Source organism: Plecotus auritus (assembly GCF_963455305.1).
Source record: "Plecotus auritus genome assembly, chromosome: 5".
Lineage (NCBI taxonomy): Eukaryota > Metazoa > Chordata > Mammalia > Chiroptera > Vespertilionidae > Plecotus > Plecotus auritus.
This window is the reverse complement of record NC_137776.1, coordinates 134,792,901-134,818,856: the sequence shown is the minus strand read 5'-3', so window position 1 is coordinate 134,818,856 and position 25,956 is coordinate 134,792,901. Positions and strand designations below refer to the sequence as shown.

The 25,956-nt window shown below is 41.9% G+C and overlaps 2 protein-coding genes across 3 annotated transcripts in view; one reads left to right on the top strand and one right to left on the bottom strand.

Moving 5' to 3' along the window:
• The window catches only part of RIC1 (RIC1 homolog, RAB6A GEF complex partner 1), a 115,978-nt gene that overhangs the window by 16,764 nt on the left and 73,258 nt on the right, over window positions 1-25,956 (top strand). For both annotated transcript variants that reach the window (XM_080670555.1, XM_080670554.1), the window contains exons 2-3: window positions 12,204-12,311; window positions 23,688-23,767. In XM_080670555.1, the coding sequence (XP_080526681.1) occupies window positions 12,204-12,311; window positions 23,688-23,767 (188 nt within the window). The remainder of the gene's footprint in view (window positions 1-12,203; window positions 12,312-23,687; window positions 23,768-25,956) is intronic.
• On the bottom strand, window positions 15,235-15,534 carry LOC308248698 (small ribosomal subunit protein eS26-like; the record flags this gene model as incomplete). The annotated part of the gene is made up of 1 exon (XM_080668970.1): window positions 15,235-15,534. The coding sequence occupies one exon, from the start codon at window positions 15,532-15,534 to the stop codon at window positions 15,235-15,237; it is 300 nt and encodes a 99-aa protein (XP_080525096.1).

Sequence of the window (25,956 nt, the reverse complement as noted above, 5' to 3'; positions counted from 1 at the left end):
CACCTTGTATTTATCCATTCACCTGCTGATGGACAATTGGGTTGTTTCCACCTTTTGGGGGTCGAGCCCACAACCTGGTCATGTGCCCTGACCAAGAATTGAACCGTGACCTCCTGGTTCATAAGTTGATGCTCACCATTGAGCCACACTGGCCAGGCAGGAACTCTTGATACTATGTGATAAATCTAGGGGAAGGATGAGTTGTTTAACCATATGAACTTGGGAAATAATACATATTGTATTCTATTGAAGATTTACAGGGTACATCAGCCTACTAAAGATTTCCTAAACTTCTGTAATGAAGACACTTGTTGAACTTTAGCACGGCATATTTGAGGCTGACTTGGTCTCCATCCTTTTTATTTAAATAAATAATGATCAGTTCTCTAGAACCTACTTTGGTCTATCCAATATGGAAACCACTAGCCACATGTTATTACAAATTTTAATTTTATTAATAATTAAGTAAAAAAAACAACAAAGTTTCTTACACCAGCCACATTTCAGGTGCTCAGTAGTCGTATGTGCCAACCATGTACTGTATAGGATAGTTCAGATATAAAACATTTTTCTCATTGCAGAAAGTTTGACATACATAAGATATTTTTATTTACTCTTAGATTCCTATTTCTCAATATTACGGAGCATTTACAAAGAGAGGATGTTAAAGGTTGGTGCATGTTCCCCAGTAAAGATATGTTGAAATTCTACCCCCAGTACAGGAATATGCTCATTTTTATAAAGGTAATGAAGTTAAAATGAGTTCATTAGATTAGGCTCTAATTCAAAATGACATTGTCTTTATAAAAAGGGGAAATTTGAACACAGAAACAGACACGCACAGGGGGAAGACAGTTGTGAAGACACAGGGAGAAGATGGCCATGTGATTGGAGTGATATCCTCCTATATAATAAAGAGGTAATATGCAAATTGACCATCATGCCATAACACTGTCACAAGATGGCGGCGCACACAGCAGGGGCAGGGCTGGTGGCTGCTCTGAGCAGCTTCTGTTGGGGTTGCTGCGGCCCACGGGGGCGCGGGGGTTCCGGTGTCCGCTTCGCACGGCTTCTGCCGGGTTTTCTGTGGCCCTGCGTGTGTGCCGTAGGGGCAGGGCCTGGCTGCGTGTGGCCCAGAGGCAGGGCATTGGGGCAGCACTCCGGGACTCAGGGCCGTCCTGCGGTGTGCCGGCCACGTGGGGTGGGACTCCGGGACTCCGGCGGTCCCATGGGAGGGGAGAGGGTCCCGGGACTTGCATGATTTTGTGCGATGGGTCGCTAGTTTTTATATAAGCCAAGAAACAAAAGCTACACAAAGCAAGGAAGAATTTTCCCATAGACTTGCCATGGCCCTGCTGATACTTTGATTTTGTACTCTGGTCTCCAAACTGGGACAGTATAAATTTTGGTTGTTTTAAGGCACCCAGATTTTGGTATTTTTTTATTCTTACCTGAGGATATGTTTATTGATTTGAGAGAGAGAAGGAGGGGGAGGGGAAGAGAGAGGAAGGGGAGGAGGAAGAGAGGGAAACATTAATGTGAGAAACATCATTAAGTTGCCTCCCTTACATGCCCCGCCGCCTTTTGTTGTACAAAACAACACCCAACCAACTGAGCCACACCAGCCAGGGCTGCATAGAGAGACTAGGGTCATTTCTGGTTCTGCTTTGCCTCTATCTTGGGTTTGTTTGACTCTCTAATTGAGTTTTTTATTACTTACTCGCTGGACTTCATTGGTCTTTGCATTTGGCTGACAGTAATGCACTAATTGAGTCTCTATTTTCTATCTCCCTGACCAGGGTGATTTAAGCTGTTTACTCTTCGGTTGGGGAGGAGAGGTGTTAACTATTTGTTTTCAAGTGTCCTTGGTTAGGGAAGATAAGCTTACTATTTACTATCTGGTTGTAAATTGCTTGACTTGTTTGGCTCTGTTTGTCTAACCATATGCCTCAGTTTCCCTTTTCCCAGAAAATGTCTCCTAACATCTAACTATCCTGCCTCAAGTCTAGCTGAAGTTTCCTCAGTTTTGTTTATCTTTTTAAAAACCAACTGTTTTGTTATTTCTACATTGTTTTACTATTCTCTGTTTACTTATTTCTACTCTAGTTTTATTTAACTTTGGACTTCGTTCTTTTTCTAGTTTCTTGAGGTATAAAATCAGGTTGTTGTGAGATCTTTTTAAATGTAGGTGTTTATCACTATAAGCGTCCTTTTGCTGCATTCCATAGATTTTGGTATATTGCATTTTAGTCTTTATTTCAAGATATTTTCTAAGTTTCCTTTTGATTTTTTCTTTGATCCCTTTGTTGTTCAAGAGCATGTTTAATTTCCACATATTTGTGAATTTTCTAGTTTTTCTTTTGCTATTGGCTTCAAGTAGCATTCCATTGTGGTCAGAAAAGATAGTTGGTATGATTTCAGTCTTCTGAAATTTGTTAAGACTTGTTTTGTGACCTAACCATTTCAGTATTACAATATTCTATTATTTGTACATATTGACCTATACCAACCACTTTTATACTTGTTTATGCTATTGTGTTGCTGTTCAGTGACCTTTCCTGTCAACATAAAGAACCCCCTTTAGCATTTCTGGCAAGTGGGTCTAGTTCCTCAGCTTTTGTTTGTTTAGGAAAGACTATCTTTCATTTTTGAAGGACATTTTTGCCAGATGTAATAATATTCTTGTTTGGCAGTTTTTTCTTTCAGCACTTTGAATATATCATCCCACTCCTCTCTGGCCTGCAAGGTTTCTGCTCAAAAATCCACTTACAGTTTTATGGGGGTTGGTTCCCTGGTACCTGACAAGTTGCCTTTTTATTCTGTTTTCAAAATATTCTCTTGGCTTTTACTTTTGACAATTTATAATTTCTCTCAGTGTGGATTTGAGTTTCTTTTAGGGGGCTTTGATCTGGATGTCCATTTCTGTTTTCAATCATTATTTCTTTGAATAAGCTTTCTGGTCATTTCTCTCTCTCTTCTCTTCTATGTGTCTATTAGTCTGCTTGTTGGTCCCTTAACCTTATTCACTCTTAGGATTTAGTGATTTCAAATGACCTTTCTTAGAGTTTGCTTGTTCTTTTTATGCATGATCTAGTCTTTTGTTGAACTCCTCGAGATAATTATCTTTAGCTCCATGATTTCTGTTTGTAACTTTGAAAAATTTTCTCTTTGTTGAAATTCACTTGTTCGTCCATTGTTTTCCTGACCTTAGTTAGCATCTTTCTGATGGTTATTTTGAATTACCTGTCTGGTAAATCATGTATCTCTGTTTCAGTGGCGTTTGTTTCTGGAGATTTCGTTCCTTTGTTTGGAATATACTTGCTTGTTTTTTTCATCTTCATTAACTCTCCGTGTTGGTGACTGTGTGTTAGAGCAGCCACCTCTCCCAGTCTTCATAAACTGGCCTCATATATTAAAAGTCTCCCACCAGTCAGCCAGCCAGAGATTTCTTATAGCCTCTCAAACCTCATGTTAATCCAATGCGCTTCCTTTATTCTTTGCAGTTCTCAGGTGTCTAGGGTATGCTGGATTCCCTAAATGCACTTCAACAAGTGAGACTGAAATTGTTCATCAGGCATCCTGAAAAGTTGGATGCCCTCCCTAGGGATAAGCTGGGACCTGAAGTTTTTTCCCCATGCTCTGTGGCAACTCACACACCTCTGTCTCTATTCTCACTAGATTTGGCAGGTCTCATCAATGCCCTGTGAAAGGCAAGGCAGAAACCCCTCCCTCTTTGGGCAGCCCCAAGAAAGGTTTGGGCATTAAAGCTGTGGACTATCTTGCTCCCCAGAGAGAAGTTGGGAGCTGGGGTTTATTGTCCACTTGTTCTGTGCTGAGCCAGGGGGGAGGGGCTATGGCAACTGCCTGCCTAAATCTCTTGTTTCTATTCTCACCCCCAGACAGCTAGGTTTTTCTAGATCTCATCAGCACTCTAAGAACAGCAAGACAGAAGTCATTCCTTTGGGTAGCCTCCATAGAAGTTTGTGGACGAATGATTTCTTTGCCCAGGAAAGAGCTGTGAATCTTTGTTCTCTCAGTGCTGATTGTTATGCCCAGATTTCGTGATTCCCAAAGACCACCAGGGAGCCGAGTCCCATGCAAAAGCAAAGAGCCTTTTAATCGAGCTAGCTTGAGCTCAGTCCCACACACACATCCACCGGCGCAGCGGCGAGGTGGAGAGAGAGCCCAAGACCCCAAACGCGCTGATTTATAGGGGGCCTGGGAGAGGTAGGAGGGGTGAGGTAGTGTGGCCTCCGCTGATTGGTTGGGGTCAGGTTGCACATGGGGGCAGGGCGCAGCTTACTTTCCCTTGCATTTCTATTGGCTAATTCAAAGGTGTGGGTTGGGCTCTTGGAGAGGTTCTAGGGCGGGAACCTGACTCCACGAGGTGGAAGACATGGAACAAAAGGAACATGGAGTCTCCCTGCCCTTTCATTCCCCCCTTGTCTTGAAACTTACAGGCCCAATCATGGGTGGGTTTGTATTTCTACTGAACAACATTCCTGGGTCACGAGGGTACACCATCCCAAATTCCCTGCACTGATAAAATCGGAGTCCCCAAGTCTTCCCGGTGTCCCATCCGGTAGCCTTCCTTCCCCCTCCAGCATCAGGCAGGTCGAGCTCGCCGAAGCTTGAGCTTGAGCGGGTTGCGTTGATCTCGATCGATGCTCCATTTGGTGACGAAGTCTTCCCGGATCACAGATGGGTCTGCTGACCGGACGTGAGTGTGATGGACCCAGGTCGCAACGCCGTCTACCTTGAGAGCGGTGGGGGTCGTCAGCACCACAACGTAGGGACCCTTCCAACGTGGCTCGAGGGTCTCCCGGTGGTGTCTCTTGATGTAGACCCAGTCCCCGGGCTTATGCTGATGAGGAGTCGGGGCTGGGCCAGTCTCGTAGATAGCGCGGAGGTGCGGCCAAATGTCCTCGTGCGCCCTCTGGAGCCCTCTCAAGGAAAGAAACAGTTCTTGACTTTCAAATTCTGTAAGAAATTCGGTTTTAAGGTTAGGGATAATAGAGGGTGGCCGGACAAACATGATCTCATAAGGAGTAAAACCTAGGGTGTAGGGGGAGTTCCTAACCCGGTAAAGGGCATATGGAAGGAGAGCCACCCAGTCCCCGCCAGTCTCCATGGTCAATTTGGTCAGGGTCTCTTTTAGAGTTCTATTCATCCTTTCTACTTGCCCTGAGCTTTGGGGCCTATAAGCACAATGCAATTTCCAATTTGCCCCAATGGCCTTGGCCACTGCCTGCGTTACCTGCGAGACAAAAGCTGGTCCATTGTCTGACCCTATCTCAGCGGGAAAACCGTACCTGGGCAAGATGTCTTCCAGCATATACCGTCACCCCTTCTCCTCCTTGGCTTGGGGAAGCTTCCTAATGTGCTGTAACTCCTCCAGGGAATATCCTGGCTGAACTGGCGGAACTGGGTCTCCTGGGTCTGGGAGCTGTAGGGCCATGGTGAGGATCGGAGAAAGGGCTACTGCCTTGGCCGCCTGGTCAGCCCTGCGGTTTCCTCTTGCCACTGGGTTGTCAGCCTTCTGGTGTCCTTGGCAGTGTATGATGGCCAATTTGGCAGGGAGCCATAAGGCTGAGAGTAAGTCGAGTATCTCCTGTTTATTCTTTATAGTCCTCCCCTCTGCTGTTAGTAACCCTCTCTCGGTAGATTGCCCCATGAACTTGAGCGGTGGTGAACGCATACCAGCCGTCTGTGTAGATGTTGAGTCGCTTTCCAGCTCCCAGTGTCAGGGCCTTGGTGAGGGCCACAAGCTCTGCTCTCTGGGCTGACGTCCCGGAGGGCAGAGCCTCTGCCCATACAGTGTCCGTTTCAGTGACTACAGCTGCACCCGCATACCTGCTCCCGTCCCGTACGAAGCTGCTTCCATCGGTGAACCAGGTGATGTCTGCATCTGGAAGGGGCTGGTCGGTCAGGTCCTTCCGGAGCCCATTCACTTGCTCTAGGATTCCCAGGTCCTCGTGCAGGGCCTCATTGAAGATGGTGGGCGAGTTCTTGAACCCGAGGCAACCGAATCCGCGTCAGTTGTCCGCTGTAGCCCTCTATTGGAGAGGCTTTTTGGTGAAGCCGGTACTCATCCTCCAGCCTTATGGTCAGGACCTGAATGGGGTGGCCCTTGCCTTCAGTAACCTGAGGCCCCCCTTGTCTGAAAGTTATCTGAGCTCCGATCTTAGTGAGCAAGTCTCGTCCTAACAGTGGGTAGGGGCATTCCGGAATTACCATGAAAGAGTGGGATACCCAGCCCGTCCCTAAATCCACCGTTCTTCGGGTAGTCCATGAATACTGGCTCATACCAGTTGCTCCTTGTACCCAAGACTTATTTGTTAATTTTCCTTGAGGCGTACAGAGGACCGAGTGTTGCGCTCCGGTGTCGACAAGGAAGTCAATGGAGGTCCCCTCCACTCTAAGAGTTACCCTGGGCTCGGGGAGGGGGTCCGAACCCCGACTCCCCTAATCACTCAGTTCATCTAGCTCCAGGACCTTCACTCGATCCGCTTCGCCTCCCTTTTTGCTGGCCCTTTTCGGACACTCTTGTTTCCAGTGCCCTATCTCCCTACAGTAAGGACACTGATCTTTCTGCAGCTTCCACCTCCAGCCCCAGGCGGTCCCCTTACCGTCCTCCTGGTTGCTGGCGAGTTGGCGGAGACAGCGGTTCCATTCCTCGGAAGAGTCCGCGGTGGTGACGAGCAGGATCTTAGCTAGGTCTCGGGTTTGTTTGCTGCTCGCAGCCGCCGCAGCGTGAGCCTGCCTTTCTTCCGGGGGCTCCCTGTTATTATACACCTTCTCGGCTACCTCCAGTAGGTCCTTTAAACTCTTCTCCCCCAGCCTATCTACTTTTTGCAGTTTCTTTTTAATATCCGCAGCCGATTGGTTTACAAAGCTTATGATCACAGCTGCCTTGTTTTCAGGAGCTTCTGGATTCATGGGGGTGTAGGTGCTGTATGCCTCCATGATCCATTCTAAAAAGACAGCTGGAGACTCATCCCTTTCCTGCTGAACATTCCCTACCTTGGCCAAATTAGTTGGCTTTCTAGCAGCCATTCGGAGACCCCCCATTAGAGTCTGGCGGTAGACCCAGAGCCTCTCCTTACCTTCTGCCGTGTTGAAATCCCATTCAGGCCTAGTTAAGGGAAAAGAGACATCTATCTGGACCGGGTTGGTGGTTGGGTTCCCGTCCACGCCTGGAACCACTTTCCGGGCCTCATTGAGGATTCTTTCCCTCTCCTCAGTTGTGAACAGGACCTGTAAAAGCTGTTGGCAGTCGTCCCACGTGGGCTGGTGGGTGAAAAGGACAGAATCTAACAGATCAATAAGCCCTGCTGGCTTCTCAGAGAACTTAGGATTCTGAGCCTTCCAGTTGTAAAGGTCATTAGTGGCGAAAGGCCAATAGTGATGGGGTTGATTGCCATCAGCATCTGGGAGCCCACCGGAACCGTAGCCGCTCCCGGAACTCCGCCCCCAGCCGCTCCCGGAACTCCGCCCCCAGCCGCTCCCGGAACTCCGCCCCCAGACGCTCCCAGAACTCCGCCCCCAGACGCTCCCGGAACTCCGCCCCAGACGCTCCCCTTTGCATGGGAGCATCGCCCCCCTGTGGACTCCTAGGAGGCTGATATGAGAGAGGAAAGATTAGTTCCTCTTCAGTTCCCCCCTGAAAGACAGGGTAGAGGGGAGCTGATGGCGGGGTGAGATACTTCTTCTCCTTCACCTTCTCCGTTTCCTGCAATGGGTTTCGGCTCCAGGGGGCGCGGGGACAGAAAGGGCTTAAGCCAGGAGGGTGGCTCTTCCACGAGGTCCTGCCAAGTAATAATGTAAGGGAGTTGATCAGGATGTCCCTTCTTGGGCTGAGAGACGATGTCCCTCACCCGGTGGATGGTGGGGAGGTCGAAGGTCCCCTCCGGCGGCCACCCGACACTAAAAGTCGGCCATTCCCTAGAACAAAAAGTTTGCCACCAGCCCTTCCGGACCTCTACACTGAGGTTGCTAGTTCTTCCCTTAACCTCTTTGAAATGATCAACCATAATGCTTAAAGGAGTGGTTTGAGTCTGTCCCATGATGTCCGTCAACAGAGTCCACAAAACAAAACAGAAAAACACAGACATAGACAAACAAAGGGCCCTTGAGACAAGCTTTCCAACGCGAGTCCGTTGGAACAAAACTGACAAAACCGAAAGTGCGGACGATGGCCTCACGCCGATCGGTGGGAGCGACCCACCTCGTCCCAGAGGTTCGAGGGGAATACACGTCCCTCCTGAAGGAGGATCAGGACGTCTCCCGATTCCTCCCGCCCGTGGTCTCCGGTGCGTCCACCTAGTCCACCTAGACCGCTTCGGGCACTACCAGAGATTCAGAAATGAGCTCACACAAAAGAGACAAGGAACAGACAGACACCTACCGTGGCCAGTCAGACTCTACGGATCGGGGGTCCCTTGAGGTTCTTGGGGATCCCGGGCGAGCCCCCAAATGTTATGCCCAGATTTCGTGATTCCCAAAGACCACGAGGGAGCCGAGTCCGATGCAAAAGCAAAGAGCCTTTTAATCGAGCTAGCTCGAGCTCAGTCCCACACACACACCCACCGGCGCAGCGGCGAGGTGGAGAGAGAGAGAGAGTCAGCCCCCAAACGTGCTGATTTATAGGGGGCCTGGGAGAGGTAGGAGGGGTGAGGTAGTGTGGCCTCCGCTCATTGGTTGGGGTCAGGTTGCACATGGGGGCAGGGCGCGGCTTACTTTCCCTTGCATTTCTATTGGCTAATTCAAAGGTGTGGGTTGGGCTCTTGGAGAGGTTCTAGGGCGGGAACCTGACTCCACGAGGTGGAAGACATGGAACAAAAGGAACATGGAGTCTCCCTGCCCTTTCACTGATGAGATATGATGACTATATGTCCACACCACTCTCTCTATTCTCTGTCGGGTGGCTAGATTATGCTGGCTCTGTCACTTCCAAGACTGGCAAGACAGAGCCAGTGGAAAGGTTGGGGCATTGGACATGCAGTTTATGTCTTTTGCTCCTTGGGGATTAACTGGGAATGGGAGGATTTCTTGGCACTATGTTGGGAGTAGGAATTCTGTTGAGGGTGTTCAGAATTTCCCTACCAAGTTTGATGAGTCTAATTTCACGTTCATTCAGCATTCAGGTGCCTTTCAACTAGTTTCTGGATTACTCAGAAGCAGAATTTTTTTCTGTGAATTGTTACTGAATCTGTGTGTGTGGGACAGAGTCCAGGTTTTCTATTCTGCCATCTTGCTGATGTCACTCCTCCCAAGGTACTTGTTTTTAAATTTTAGTTGATATTTGAAGTAAAAACAGTTAACGTCTAGCAGTTTTAATGTGTTTGGAGTATTGTTAGCTTCTGAGAAACTTGTATTTAATTTTTAGAGATTAAAGAAAGCTTTTAAGGAGGTGGCCTACATAACTTTGGAAAACAGTGTTTTAACTGGTTATCCTAAGGCTAAACTAAAAGAAGCTCTTCATAAAAACTATTCTGGTTGTAAATTACTAGTAGTTTCTTATAGGGTTATAGTTAACAATTCCAAAGAACTCAATTAATTGTTAGAAAAAATAGCCAGGTTTCTCCCTGTCTTAAAAAAAGTTAAAAGTAAGTAAGGGAGAAGGCTAGAGTGAACCACCATGTGCTTGATTATAATCACATGTATTTCTGTGTATAACAACATGCATATATAGAGAGAGAAATATAAAGACGTATATGTGTATATATGGGATAGTATAGGTACATGTATTTTACACTGTGTTTTCTGAGAGTGCCTAGAAGCTAGAAGCAATGACATCTCACTAGCAATAAGAATCTTGTTTCCAGATCTTGTTTTCTAAATACTATCCTATCTAATAAAGAAGGAATATGCTAATTGACCATCACTCCATCACAAAGATGGATGCACTCACAGATGAGGCCAAGTTCCCATAAGGAGCCTTAACAAGCAATCAGCAGGGACCTGAGGCTATGCCCTCCCCCACCTCTGTGGGGCTTGACAGGGAACCTCAGGCCATGCCCCCCGACTGGTGGGGCTTGATGGAGGACCTCACGATGCACTTCCCATCCTGGTGCTGGGCTAGGGGATCTCAGGCTACTCCCCCCACCCCATCGCCAGGCTGGGGGACTTCAGGCTGCACCCCCCACCAGGTGGGGCTTGACAGGGGACTTCAGGCCGTGCCCCCCACCCCAGCACCCGGCCAGGAGACCTGAGGCTGCACCCCTCTGCCTGGCTAGGCTTGACAGGGGACCTGAGGCTGTGTCCCCCTCCCGGTGCTGGGCCGGGGGACCTGAGGCTGTGCCCCCCTCCCACCTGGCAGAGATTGATGGAGGACCTCAGGCCATGCCCCCCACCCAGCGGGGCTTGACGGGGGATCTCAAGGCACGCCCCCCGCCCTGGTCTGGGCTCCTCAAGCCACGCCCCCCCGGTCTTGGCGTCGGGCCAGGGGACCTGGGGCTATGCCCCCTGCCCAATGGGGCTTGACAAGGGTGGGACTGGCTGGGTCTGGATCTAGCCCAATGGAGGGGGCGGCTGGCTGGGTCTGGGTCTCACGTGATTTTGAGGCACATGTGGGTGGGTGGGGACTTGACTCTGGGTCCTGTGGTGCGCCCCAGACTCTGACAGGAGGAAGGTTTTCATATACATTTTACTAATTTTCTTTCATCTCTGACACTTCTATTATAGAGAAAGGGCAAATAGCAATATTAAATTATTTCCTCTAATTAATACCCTTTTAATGTGCATGAATTTCGTGCACTGGCCCACTAGTTCTCTAATAAAAAGAAACAGGAGCCCTGGCTGGTGTTGGTTAGTGGTTGGAGCCTCGGCCCATGCACAGAGTTTGATTCTGCGTTAAGGGCACACACCTGAGTTGCAGGTTCAATCCCTAGCCCTGGTCAGGGCACTTGGGGAAGGCAACCAATCCCTCTCACATCAATGTTTCTTTCTCTCTCTCCCTCCCTTCCACTCTCTCTAAAAATCAGTGGGGAAAATATCCTAGGGTGAGAATTAACAGGAAAAAGAAACAGAATTGCCTGGAAAAAATGGCTAATTCTAATGCAAGGGCAGAGAAAGTACAAGATGACCCTGTGGAACCTTCTTGTGTGCAGAAAGTGAATGTCCAGTTATTCCAACACCATTTGTTGAAAAGACCATCCAATTTCTATTGTGTTACCTTTGTTCTTTTTTAAAAAGTCACTTGACTATATTTATATGGGTCTATTTCTGGACTCTCTATTCTGTTCCATTGCTATATTTTCTGTTTGGTTTTTTTTTGTTGTTTTTTTTTTTGCCAGTACAAGTTTGTCTTCATTATTATATCTTTACTATAGGCTCGATGTGCAAATTTCATGTAAGAGTAGGCCTTCCTTTCCCTGGCTGCTGGCACCTGGGACCCGGACTTTCCTCGCAGTCTCTGCTTCATCTGGAAGGTCGTCCAGAAGGACGTCTGGTCTAATTAGCATATTACGCTTTTATTATTATAGATAGTAAGTCTTGAAGTTGGGTAATGTCAGTTCTCCGACTTAGTTCTTTTCCTTCAACATTGAATTGGCTATTCTGGGTATTTTGCTTCTCCATTATCCGGTTGTGATGGGTTACACTAATTGATATTCAAATATTGATTCAGCCTCACATACCTGGAATAAATCCCACTTGTTTGTATTTTATAATTCTTCTTATACATTGTTAGATTAGATTTGATAATTTGTTGAGAATTTTTGCAGCTGTGTTCATGAGTGATATGGGACTGTTGTTTTCCTTTCTTGTAATGTTTTTGTATGGTTTCAGTATTAGGGTGATGCTGTCCTCATAGAAAGAGTTAGGAATTATTCTCTCTGCTTCAGTCTTCTGGAAGATATTGTGGAGAATTTGTTCCTTAAATTTCTTCCTTAAATATTTGGTAGAATTCACCAGTAAACACATCTGGGCCCATTTCTGTGTTGTTGTTTTTTTAATGATTATTAATTAGAGATTCAATTTCTTTTAATAGATATAGACCTATTTAGATTACCTTTCTTTTTGGTTATTTTTAGTTGATTTCCTTGGGCTAATTTAAGGTAATTAATGATTTAGTATTCGATTATGTTTTATTACACTTTTAGAATCATTAAAATATTTTGAGTACTTCATGATCAATTTTCTTACGTTTTTTTGTATATATTCTTATAATACATTAATAAAACACAACTCTCTTCTTCCAGCCTAGTGTGTTAATCGTAACCTACAAGGAACCTGCAAAATCATCTTCTCAGTTTGGATCCTACAAGCAAGCTGAATGGAGGCCAGATAGTACAATGATAGCTGTGTCAGTAAGTATATTTTTCAGCTTTAACAGTGTTTTCTTATGAAATCATTACATTGCATTAAACTTGATTCTCTTAGGTGACTTCCTTTCAATCTTTCATACCCATTAGTGTTTTATCTTCTATGATAGAAATTGCTGAACCAAATCTTCTATTCAGGTTATTTTTATTATATCTTCTTTCTTGATTCTTCTACATCCTCCCATTTTAAATGTAGTGCCCATATCCTTTTCTGTTTATTCTTCTAACTCCTATTTTGTCCTTGAAGTCTATTTAATTCAGATTTTTAAAGCTTTTATCTATATTCACACAGTACTTCCAAATTTATACAAGTCCTTCCCTCTGTTCCCAAAGATGTCTCATAAAAATGATAAACTTTGCGTTTATGTCATACTGAATTCTCATTTACATTTGGACCTATTTCTGCATTTCTTTTTTCTATTTTTTTAAATCCGGTTAATTTTACCTTTTTTATGTTTTGTCACTGTCATCTCTTGGACTGTCATCATTACCAAATTTGAACTAGCAATAATGTAAATAGTTAAACATTTATTGAGCAGCTCCTACATAAGTACTTTTATAACTGGTTTATGTGGATCATCTCATTTAATCTTTAAGTCAACACTTTAAAGTAGATACAATTATCCTTTATAGTAGATAAGTATATTGAGGCTCTGAGAAAATAAGTTTTATCCAAAGCTATATAGACAGTGTATATTGAAGAGAAGGAATTTAAACTTAGGTGCTCAGATTCCATTTACTATACTCTTAACTACTACACTGAATTATCTCTCTGCTTTCTGTCCTTTTCTAGTCCATGCTATATAATGCTGACTGGGTTAATCATCTGAAAATGATCTACATCGTCAAAAATACTGACTAGTTTTTCACTTCCTACAGTAGGGGTCTTGCAGACTACCAACTATACACCAGGTCTACCCTGCTGCCTGTTTGTGTATGGACCATGAACTAAGAATATTTTTATGAATTTAATGATTGAAAAAATCAAAGAGGGATAATACTTTTGGCATTTGAAAATTACATGAAGTTTAAATTTCATTGTTTATAAATATTTTTCTTGGAGCATGAAAATATTTATTTACATGTTGTCTATGATTGTTTTTAAACTGAAACAACTGACTTGAGTAGTTCTGACAGTGACCACATGTGATACTTCCATTCTTCACTCCCCTGTTCAGCACACTATAAATTATAGTAACCCATTTATAAATTCAGTATTTCAAGTGCCATGCATATCTCCATACCATGACTTTTTTTTATTATTTTTATTACTAGTGCATACTTATTATGTCAGAAGAAGGGGAAAATAGACTTTGGAGTGTGGATTATTTTATTATTGAATTAGATAGCAAAATATGTTATGTAGTAATACTGGAGTGAAGCCAAAAGAACATAAGTTGACATTATCCAACTTAGTACTTAGTTACTAGTAAGTACTAATCACAGTATTTCCAACACAGTGAAATTAATACTTAGAAAAATTAGAAATTTTTTAAAAGGGAAAAAAAATCTCATCATACCAGAAATTCTTCACAAAAATGAAAAAGGAAGTGCAACCAAAGTATTTTTATTATATCTTCTTAAATCTGAATTAAATAGACTTAGTTCTTGATAAAGTGACAAATGTTACAGTACTGCTCAATTTTTTATGTGAATAATCAGTGTAGAGTATGCAGTGATTGAGAATCGCTCCCTGTGAATATAGCATGGGTAGAACAAGTTCAGGTGTAAAGATTTTCAAAGAAGTTAAGAAAACACTAATTCAGGACAAGCTGAAATAGAATCCACTAAGGTGTATTTTAACTGATGATGGTAAAAATGTGTGTGGAACAGAAAAACATATTTATTATTTAGTTGGACAGATTTAACAAGTTTGTGCACATGTAAGCACTTAAAGCCTATGGTTACTTTAGGGTTTTGTCAGAAATAGAAGCTAAATATTGTGATTTGCTTAACCCCACAGCTATTTGATGGCTTAGCAGTCAGTGGTGAAGGTTTATTGTGAATTTTTTGAGCTCTGGGGCTGAGATAGAAATTTTTTTAACTTGAAGAACCACCTGCAGATACTTATCAGACACTGAATTACTTTGGAAGATAGCTTTTGCTGCATTCTTGGTATTATTGTCTAATGTCTTCAATCTAAAACTACAAAGCAAAACAGTGCTTGTATGTGAAATGTATGTATGGTAAAGTCATTTGATGACAACTAATTTTTGAATCACAGGTAATGTCAGGCTGTTTGTCATACTCCCACAGTTCTCAAAAGTTCCAACAAAAGAAGTAAGATTTCTATTTCCAACAAAAATTAGCAGTAGATATATTTCCTGAGTCCAAATTATACAATTTTTCAGACCTTGTTGCAATCGCAAAGGAAATTTCCATATTTCAAAACCCATTTAATCATGAAAACGAGGAGTGTTCCACCTCACCTTCAGCCGGAAGTAATTAATCTACAAGGTAAGGACATGTTAAAAGGCAAACATCAGGAGAAGAAACTAGTCGACTTCTATAATTGCCTACCTAGTGCTATAGTCAATTAAAATAATATGCTCATAGATTGATATCAATATTTGACAGTACTTGTGTGAAAAGACATTTTCAAATATGAAGTATGTAAAATTTCATTACAGACCAGCATTAATAGAGGAAACTTTGCAATCTATTTTGATGATAGGGAACACCAACTTTAAACCCCAATTAAGCAAAAATGTTATTCCCATAAATGAATTTCATTCTCTTTAGGGGATGTGTATTACAGAGAAAAATCGTACTCAATTTTTTTCTTTCTTTTTTTTGAAGTACAATTTCCATTTATTTTCCCCCCAGAGAACTTTTCTTCACTCCTTTAAGTCTTAGCTCCTTACATGGGCTTTGGTGGAGGATGTGGGGCAGCACCCACAGGTCTAAATCAGGGTGGGCATGTTTGGTCCTTCCGGGCTTCACGAGAACGATTCCTGACTACCTTGCTGTGAATGGCGCAGCTCACACAGTAATGCAGCTTCACATACAGCTTGGGAAGCACATAGGCATCAAAGACACTCGCTTCGGTGATGTCCCTAACGGCTGCAGCTTCTACTGTGTTTCGAATGACAAGCTTCTTAATGGCCTTGTCCTTGGGCATGCACCGGGTGCAGTTGGTGCACCGAATAGGCTGCACATGGCCTCGGCCTTTTTTGGCACGACTGTTATTCCTTCTTTTCTTGGTCATCTTGGAAATGAGGACCTGAGAGGGCTCAATTTTCATTACTATTCTATTTAGAATTTTGTAACAAAATTTATGAAAATTTGTTTTCTCTATTATTTACTTTTCATTTTTCTGTGTTTCTGATGCTTTTTTTTTTTTTTAAATATATTTTATTGATATTTTTACAGAGAGGAAGGGAGAGGGATAGAAAGCTAGAAACATCGATGAGAGAGAAACATCGATCAGCTGCCTCTTGCATACCCCCCACTGGGGATGTGCCCGCAGCCAAGGTACATGCCCTTGACCGGAATCGAACCTGGGACCTTTCAGTCCGCAGGCCGACGCTCTATCCGCTGAGCCAAACCGGTTTCGGCAGTGTTTCTGATGCTTTTGACATCTTGGGGCCTTGTGACCTTGGAGACACTGTGACTCCCAGGGCTAGCCAATCCTAAAGATAGTGAAAGACTCATCTGTTGGTATACCTTTCATATACAAACCAAACAAGTCATAGCTTGTGCCCCTAGTCACCTCCTATATGAAGCTCTTATAACTCTAGGCCTCCATTCCCCGTCCTAGTAACTCAAGGGTCAAGTACCAGCCTCTACACCCCCAATATAGGGAAAACAATCCATTAGCTTTCTTTTTAGAGCAGAAATAATTTCACATTAATTTATTAACCTTTTACAGTCTACTAAATATTAAAAAAGTAAAGAAGTTAGAAGAGCCAAAACCGGTTTGGCTCAGTGGATAGAGCGACAGCCTGCGGACTGAAAGGTCCCAGGTTCGATTCCGGTCAAGGGCATGTAACTTGGTTGCGGGCACATCCCCAGTAGGAGGTGTGCAGGAGGCAGCTGATTGATGTTTCTCTCTCATCGATGTTTCTAACTCTCTATCCCTCTCCCTTCCTCTCTGTAAAAAATCAATAAAATATATTAAAAAAAAAAAGAAGTTAGAAGAAATTATTTCTGTTCATGTTGGGAAGCTAAATGCACACATAAGATAATATAAAAACAATTTACTATTTTTGGCTATTGAAAAGATTTTTATTTCACCTGGTTATTGCTGATAGTCTTTTTCTAGTACCTTGTGAAGATGTCATGACGAATTTAATTTTAGCTACTGTAGTCTGTATTAAATATACTGAGTAAATGCTGATGGGATTCAAGTTAATTCATCTATTTGTGTAATTTAAAACGTGAATTAATGTTTTAGCTGATATGAATTTTTATGTACATATAGGAGTATAAGTAGATTTTATGAAAATAGACTTTTTAAAGAGCAATTTTATGTTCATAGTCAAATTAAGAGGAAAGTATACTCCCTTCTCCAACATATGCATAGCCTTCCCCATTATCAACATAGTTTACATTGTGGTGTTTTTATAGTACCCTTATACATTCTATGAGTTTGGACAAATTTATAATGACATGTATTCACCATTATAGTATATGCCGAGTAGTTTTATTCTATCCAAGTCTGTGCTTCTCCTATTTATCTATTCCTCTCTCATACCCCTGGCACTTGCTCTTTTTTTAATCCTCATCCAAGGGTATGTTTATTGATTTTTAGAGTGAGAGGAAAGGCGGGGGAGAGAATACTTAGGCTGACAGAAACAAGAAGAAAACTATCAATAATTCTACCATTCACAGATAATTATTTTTATGTAAGTCCTTATATATATTTCATGGATATTTGCAGATGCTCTTATAGTTAATAGCTTATGGATTTTGAAAAGCGATTGAAGCCCTAGTTGGTTTGGCTCAGTGGATAGAGCGTTGGCCTGCTGACTGAAGGGTTCCAGGTTTGATTCCTGATCAGGGCACATGTCTGGGTTGCGGGCTCAATTCCCCAAAATAGGGGGCATACAGGAGGCAGCCGATCAATGATTCTTTCTCATCATTGATGTTTCTATCTCTCTCTCTCCCTTCCTCTCTGAAATCAATAAAAATATATTTTAAAAAAAGAATTATAGTGATTGAAGTCTATTAGTTTTTGTTTTGTTTTTTATTAATTCTCACCCAAGGATATTTTTCCATTGATTTTTAGAGTGGAAGGGAGGAAGAGAGACAGAGAGAAACAGTGATGTGAGAGAGAGACATCGATGGGTTGCCTCCTGCATGCACCCCAACCAGGGCCAGGGATCCAGCCTGCAACCGAGGTATGTGCCCTTGACTGGAATCGAACCCGGGACCCTTTAGTCCGCAGGCCAAAGCTCTATTCACTGAGCCAAACTGGCTAGGGCAAAGTCCATTTGTTTTTAAATCCAAAGTGATACTATAAGTGACTGGTAATGTCATGTTTGATGGGGAGAAGATTTGGTAAATCTGTGAGTTTTATAAATAGAAGATTATCTGAAACATTTTTTCTTTATGGAAAGCTATCACAAAGTTTCATAATTTGCTTTTTTACATATTATATTAATGAACATTGTTTCATTTCAGCATTCTTCTGTCACTTGATTTTGAATGTCTGCATAGGATTCTGACTTAACAGATGAGTGTATTTTTAAATTGATAGATATAGGAATTTTTATCATTTTTCACACAAAATTGGGATCTTAATTTACACATTACTCTGCAACTTCATTTTTTTACTTAGTATATTATGACTATCCTTCTAGATTAATATATATATATACTTCTAATTTAATTTTAGTATTTGTAAAATATTCAATAGTATGCAAGTTTCTTATTTACTTTGCTACTTTTTACTTGCTGGACATTTGGCAACTATGCACAGTGCTACAGTAAACATTATTATACATGTATCCTTTTATATTAGTGCTTTATTTCTTTAGTACACTTACCCCTATGTGGGATTGCTGGGGCAAAGTATATATCTTCTTTTTAATAAATATTGCCAAATTATTTTTCAGTAAAACTGTATCAGTTCCAGAATTATTCCTTCCATGTTCTTAAGATTCCCATTACCCTGCATTTATGCCTGCATTAGATTGATAAAAAATGGTCTCATCATTTTAATTTTCTTTTGTTTTATTGCTAGTGAGGTTTGGTATTTTTCACATGTTTATTGGCCTTTTGCAGTTGTTTTTCTGCAGGTTGCCTGTGTTTGTTTATTTTTCAAACCTAGTTCCACGTTAGGTTTTTTCACTGTGGCTCCAATGCCAAGAGAATTTTCTGCACATATGGTAGTCCTTCACAGATTAAATGAAATAAGTAATGTCTGAACATACCATTCTTTAACCATGGTAAAGGATATCCTGTCTCGGTATAAGATTCTTAGATTGAGATTCTTTTTTTCCAGCCATGAGATACTGTTCTAATGCCCTCTGGTTTCTATTGTTAGTGATGATAGGTCTAATGCTAATCTGATTCTTTTTCCTTTGCAGACAACCTGTTCTTTTTTTTTCTGAATGATTTTTCTCGTTATCATTAAAATTGAGTCATCTCTGCTTATTATCACTAGATTTTTTTAAAATTAATCTCCCTCTTTCTCCTTCTATAGCTTTGTCCCTCCCCCCCCCCCCCAAAACTGAATCTCAGCCTCTTCTATCTGAAGACTCAAATATTTCTGCAGCTAGGGAATTTGTCTTCTATTATTTTTTTTTCAATATATTTTATTGATTTTTTACAGAGAGGAAGGGAGAGGGATAGAGAGCTAGAAACATCGATGAGAGAGAAACATCGATCAGCTGCCTCCTGCACACCTCCTACTGGGGATGTGCCCGCAACCACGGTACATGCCCTTGACCGGAATCGAACCCGGGACCCTTCAGTCCGCAGGCCGATGCTCTATCCACTGAGCCAAACCGGTTTCGGCTGTCTTCTATTATTTTTTAAATAATAGAAGAACAGAACAAGATTTATCATGTCCTATGTTATTTCTTGATTTTTTACTCACTATTTGCAAACCTCCCAAATTTCTCCTTCAAGTCTCTATGCTTTCAGTAATTATTTCATCTCTATATATTCTGAGATTGTTTTCATTTAATCTTCTGGAATAAAAGGTTCATCTCCCACAAAAAAATTACTCTTTATCAGTTCATCTGTTGAATTTTTCTATTAGGAAATGTTTAGCTTGGAAAACTCTTATGTTCTAACTAGTAGCCCTGTGCATGAATCTGCGCCGGTAGGTCGCTGCTGCCCTCCTGTAGCTCCGCCCGCTGCCCCGCCCTCCTGTAGCTCCCCCTGCCGCCCCCCTCATAGCTTGCTGCCCTGCCCTGTACTGTAGCTCTTCGCCGCCCGCTTGTAGTTTGCTGCCCCACCCTCCTGCAGATCTGTAATCAGGTTGCTAGGCGGTTGATTGTTACAATAACCAATTAGGGCGTAACGGATAATTAGCATATTCCTCTCATTATATAGGATAATATCTCTTGAAAATCCTAAATGTTTTTTTCCTCTTAATTTACTTGCATTCTTCTCTCTCATCTATGTAACTCATTAGTGGGATCCATATATTTTAGCCATTTAGTTAGGTCTTCCATTATAAAGTTACTGAGCTCGCATAAAGCGGAATTTTCCTTTCTTGTGTTCTGTTTGCCACCCATAGAGGTCAGGCTTTCCTGTGGGTCTCTCTGGCCATGCAAACCAACAGGTGTTAGCTCAAATGGTAGTTTGCAGAGGCAGACAGCTTACAAACTCTTCTCCTATGTTGAAGCTTAGGATGAGTCTCCTCTACTCTCAGGCAGTTTCTCCTAGTTGAAGGACCTTAAACTGAAGGCTCCTCCAGACCCTGAGGTCTGGGAGCAATGTAGTTCACCAGTACAACCTCTATGCTGGCTGGAGTCATGGGGTTATGTGGACAGTTCTGTCACTATCCACTTCTGGGAGCAGTCACATTCAGCCATGGGCTTTTGCTTTTAAGGCTTACTTGGGGAACCAGAACCTCGAGGAGTGGCAAAGCAGAACTTTCCCTCGTCCTGGTCCCTCAGCACCCATTCTCCCCCAAGGGAACTGAAGAGCATCCTCCAGGCCCATCCACACAAGTTTTGGTAAATGTACTCTGAGAAGGAAAAGGTTAGAAATGTGTCCTCTGTCTTTCCATCTCACCAGAACCCAGAAACTCAACTTAAAGTAAACCATTTCTACTGGTTCAACTTATTTGCCTCTGCCTACAAAAGAGATTGTTTTAGCCCTAACCGGTTTGGCTCAGTGGATAGAGCGTCGGCCTGCGGACTGAAGGGTCCCAGGTTCGATTCCGGTCAAGGGCATGTACCTTGGTTGCGGGCACATCCCCCAGTAGGAGGTGTGCAGGAGGCAGCTGATCGATGTTTCTCTCTCATCGATGTTTCTAACTCTCTATCCCTCTCCCTTCCTCTCTGTAAAAAATCAATAAAATATATTTAAAAAAAAAAAGAGAGATTGTTTTATTTTTATTTATTTTTTTAAATATATTTTATTGATTTTTTACAGAGAGGAAAGGAGAGGTATAGAGAGTTAGAAACATCGATGAGAGAGAAACATCAATTCAGCTGCCTCCTGCACACCTCCTACTGGGGATGTGCCCGCAACCAAGATACATGCCCTTGACCGGAATCAAACCTGGGACCCTTCAGTCTGCAGCCCGACGCTCTATCCACTGAGCCAAACCGGTTAGGGCCAAAAGAGATTGTTTTAAATTCTTATTTCTTACATTATAATGTAGACTAATGCAGAAGGAGAATAATTATCCCATCTAATAAAGAGGAACATGCTAATTGACCCTCATGCTGTCGCAAAGATGGCAGTGCCCACAGCCAATAAGGAGGGAATATGCTAATTGACTGTCCTGCCCTCAAAGATGGCGACACCTACAACCAATAAGGAGGGAATATGCTAATTTACTTCCCCGCCCTCAAAGATGGCGGCACCCACAGCCAATAAGGAGCAAATATGCTAATTGACTGTCACGCCCTCAAAGATGGTGCCCAGTCCCCTCAGCCCCACTAGAATGGCAGGCGTGTGGCAAGGCTGGGCCCGTCCCACGCTTCTGCCTCCGGAGTCCCCCAACCCCCCCCCCACCCCCAGGGCTGGCCCGAGGCGCAGGCAAGCCTCGGATGGCGGCTACCCAGCCACCCAGGGCCGCCCGAGGCTCAGGTAACCAGGGTCAGCCGAGGCTTGCACTGCCAGCAGTGGCAGCAGCAGAGGTATGATGGGGCATCACTTTCCCTGATTGCCGGTCGCCTCCCACCCCTGAGGGCTCCCGGACTGTGAGGGGGGCAGGCTTGGCTGAGGGAACCCCCCCTCCAGTGCATGAATTTTCATGCATCGAGCCTCTAGTATGGTAATAATTGAGAAAGGTCACTGATATTTTTGTATTACCTATTTAGCAAAGCAGTCACTCTTTGCAAATAGCCATTTATACTAAAAGATAAACTATTGCCCTGGCCGGTTTGACTCAGTGGATAGAGCATTGGTCTGCGGACTGAAGGGTCCCAGGTTCGATTGCGGCCGAGGGCACATGCCCGGGTTGCAGGCTCGATCCCCAGTGGGGGGCGTGCAGGAGGCAGCCAATCAGTGATTCTCTCTTATCATTGATGTTTCTATCTCTTCCTCTCCCTTCCTCTCTGAAATCAATAAAGAAATATATTTTGAAGAAAAAGATAAATAAAAGATAAACTATCAAGGTATAATAAAAATAAATGTTAAGGAAGCATATATTACCATGGAATGGGTACTGAATAAGTGAACTTGCCTGGTAACCAAAGTATACCAGGTAATTGGATTCTGAAGCTTTACTAATTTTGATGGTCCTTTCCCCTCAAATGTATTGTACATTTTCTTAACCAGTGACATGAAATATATTAATTATTAATTAACTATTTACTTGAGGATTCCGAGTTATTATGGCAGGCCATAATTATTCCTAATGTTTTTCTAAATTTATTTTATTTATTTTAAAATATTTTTATTGATTTCAGAGAGGAAGGGAGAGAGAGAGAGAAACATCAATGATGAGAGAGAATCATTGATTGGCTGCTTCCTGCACACCCTGCACTGGGGATCGAACCTACAACCCGGGCTTGTGCCCTTGACCGGAATTGAACCCAGGACCCTTCAATACACAGGCTGACATTTTATCCACTGAGCCAAACCAGCTAGGGCAGTTTTTCTAAATTTTAAACAATGAATAGATATTCAGGCACAAGGAGCATTGAAATCAATTTTAAGTACTGTCTCATTTCTATGATTATATCTGACAAATACTAACACCATTGTATTTATTGATCTTTTTATTTTGTGGTTTTTTTTTTATTTGAGAGAGATAGAGACAGACAGACAGACATTGATGTGGGTGAGAAACATCAGTGGGTTGCCTCCCACACCCACCCTGACTGGGGATCAAACCAGAAACCGAGGTATGTGCCCTGACCGGGAATTGAACCCACCATCTTTCGGGGTATGGGACAACACTCCAAACATCTGAGCCATACTAGCCAGAACAGCACTGGTGTATTTAGGCATATGTGTATTTTCATTGTAACCTTGCTTATAATAGGAAAACACTCTGGCATCTTTTGATTCTGCATTCCCATCTAGTCACCAATATGCTGCTAAGTCCTATGTCTAGTTTACTGTCATCCTTTTCTCTTTATTCTCATTGTCATGACCTTAGTAGAGATCATTTTTATATTTTGTGTAGATTGCCTAGAACTCAAAACTTTTAGCTAGTATTTTTCTCCACTTGAAATGCATCTTAATTGTGCATAGCTAAGTCACAGCTCTTATATTATTGTTTTCAAACCTTGCATTGGCTTCCCATTACATACAAAATACGTTCAAAACTGCTTAGCCTAGTATTCAGGGTCTCCTGTGATCTGGCCCCAACCTGCCATCCCAACTCTGTTTCCCACTGCTACCTTTAATACTCCCCTTCACACCCAGCTAAATGGAAGTCTGTTCTGCAACCTGAGAGTCACTGTAACATGAATTAGAATGTAATTTGTTTGGGAATAAAGGAAAGATGTCAGTTTACTTTAGAATTCCTTTGTTTCATTGTGATATTTTTTCCTCCCAGCATGTTAAGATATTGAATCACCAAATAACAGCTGAGAGCAGTTTCTAAAGGAGTGGAATATAGCAAGTTGCAGAGCAGTGCAATCCTGTACTCAGTACACATTCATCTCAATTCCCTTCATCTTGGTATGACAGAACTGTTTCGGAAGTGATTATTGTGTGATTCTCCTGGTTCTCATAGTCTTACCCTTTAATTTATGGTAAATAAAATTTATCTTTCAGACGGCAAATGGCTACATCTTGTTTTTTCACATTACATCTACAAGAGGGGACAAGTACCTTTATGAACCAGTGTATCCCAAGTAAGTTCGTTTTTTCACTTTAATATTTGATATGCACACTTTGAATTTACAAAAACATTACAATTCTGGGTTGTCTGAAGTGATTAAAATAAGCTAAGCTAGCATTTCCAAAATAGTGTTTAAAAAATTATCAGGTCTTTGAACTGTCAATACTTGAATAAAGAATTCTGTAGTTAAGTAAGTCTGAGAATCTTGGGTGAATGTACTATATCCCTTCTTAGACAATCAGAATTACTATTAATATACTTCATTTCTAGCATTCTCCAATCCTTATCAAGGAGCTGCTAAGAGATCATGAGGGGCAGAGGTGAAATGTCTTAAGTTGAAAGGGCACTTTTTCTCGTATATATTTTTGTATGTGAATAGAAAAGAATTTGAGGGAACATGGACTTAGATCTTTATGTTATTCTGTATATTTTGCATTTTTTTTCTTTTTTAACCTTACTTTTGAAGTGAAAGAATGTTTTATTGAAAGAACTTTGGAAATAAAAAAACGTATAATTTTAAAGAATAACATCTTTTTTAAAAAAGATCAAGTCATTAACGTGTATGGAAATATAGATAAGTATCTCATTTCTAGGTGGTGGAAGATGGCCAAAGTTTATCATGTATGTAAGAAATTAAAGGGAAAATTGATTTTATTATGTGAAAATTTACATTTCTGAGAATAGGAAAAAAAGAACAACATTAAAAGGGTACGTAACAAACTGGGAAAAATTTTGCAGTAAATAATACCAAGGCTTACTATTTTTATAAAGAAGCCATATAAATTGCTAAGAAACTCAAAGATTTCAAAAGATAAATGGGCAAAAGCAATCTCAAAAGAGAAAATATAATTAATCTGCATTAATTAGTAACTCTAAACAATAACTCAAAACAAAACATTTAATACAACAATTTTAAAAGACACATTTCAGTATATAAAAGTAGTTGTGGAAGAATAGTAAAATGTCTTTTGCACGCTTTTAGTAGATATACACAAAGGTGGGAGTCAACTGTGGTACATTCTCCTAAAATAATATGCATCATTAAATATAATGTCTCAGAAAAATTTATAAACTTGAGAATCTGATCATATAATGCCTAGTGAAGAAACAAGTCGTACAAAATTATATATGTAATATGACCACTACTTTGTAAAACAAAGCATAAAAAATCACCTAAAGAAAAATGCTGGAACGATGCATATATTGTTATTGCTACTGAATGGTAGAACTATAGTGATTTTCCAGCTTCTTTCAACTCTTGAACTTTCCAAAATTTTTTATATTTAAAAATCCATGTATTTGAAAATCTAAAACAAAAAGGCCACAATTTTTAAAAAATAGCTTTGTGAAAGTGTTTCTTCAAATAACATTTGTTAATATTATTGAGAATACATTTTGGGAAAGACTAACGTATATCACGTAGCTCATAGGTTTTAGGAAACTAGATTTTCCTTGATGCTATTAGTCACTTCTTTTTGTAAGAAATATAGTGTTAATTGAGCTGTTCTGAGTTTTGGAAATCTTTTGTAAAGAACAGAAATTCTTTTGATGATGGAATTTAATTGGATTATTTTTCAATAGAAATCTTTAATGCAAAGACCCTTGGGCAGAAAAAGTATAATGTTGAAATAGTATGGACATTGTAATAGGTAGTTGATATATTTAGAAATTTTAAATATGAAGCTTACTATTTTTTCATTCTAAGTAGTAATTTTGTGAATCTTATTAAGAATTTGTAATCAGTGTCTAAAATGTCATTTACTTGTGCATTTTGAGCTACTGCATCTAAGTCCATTTTAGACATGCTCTTGTCAATAAAAACAATAATCAGGATAATCTGAACTTAACTGGAATAATTTATACTATAACTAGAGGCCCAGTGCACGAAATTTGTGCACGGTGGGTGTGTTCCTCAGCCCAGCCTGCACCCTCTCCAATCTGGGACCCCTTGAGGGATGTCAGACTGCCCGATCCAGGTAGGATCGGGCCTAAACTGGCAGTCGGACATCCCTCTCACAATCCAGAACTGCTGGCTCCCAACTGCTCGCCTGCCTGCCTTCCTGATTGCCCCTAACCGCTTCTGCCTGCCAGCCTGATCGCCCCCTAACCACTCCCCTGCCAGCCTGATTGATGCCTAACTGCTCCCCTGCCAGCCTGTTTGCCCCTAACTGCCCTCCCTTGCAGGCCTGGTCCTTCCCAACT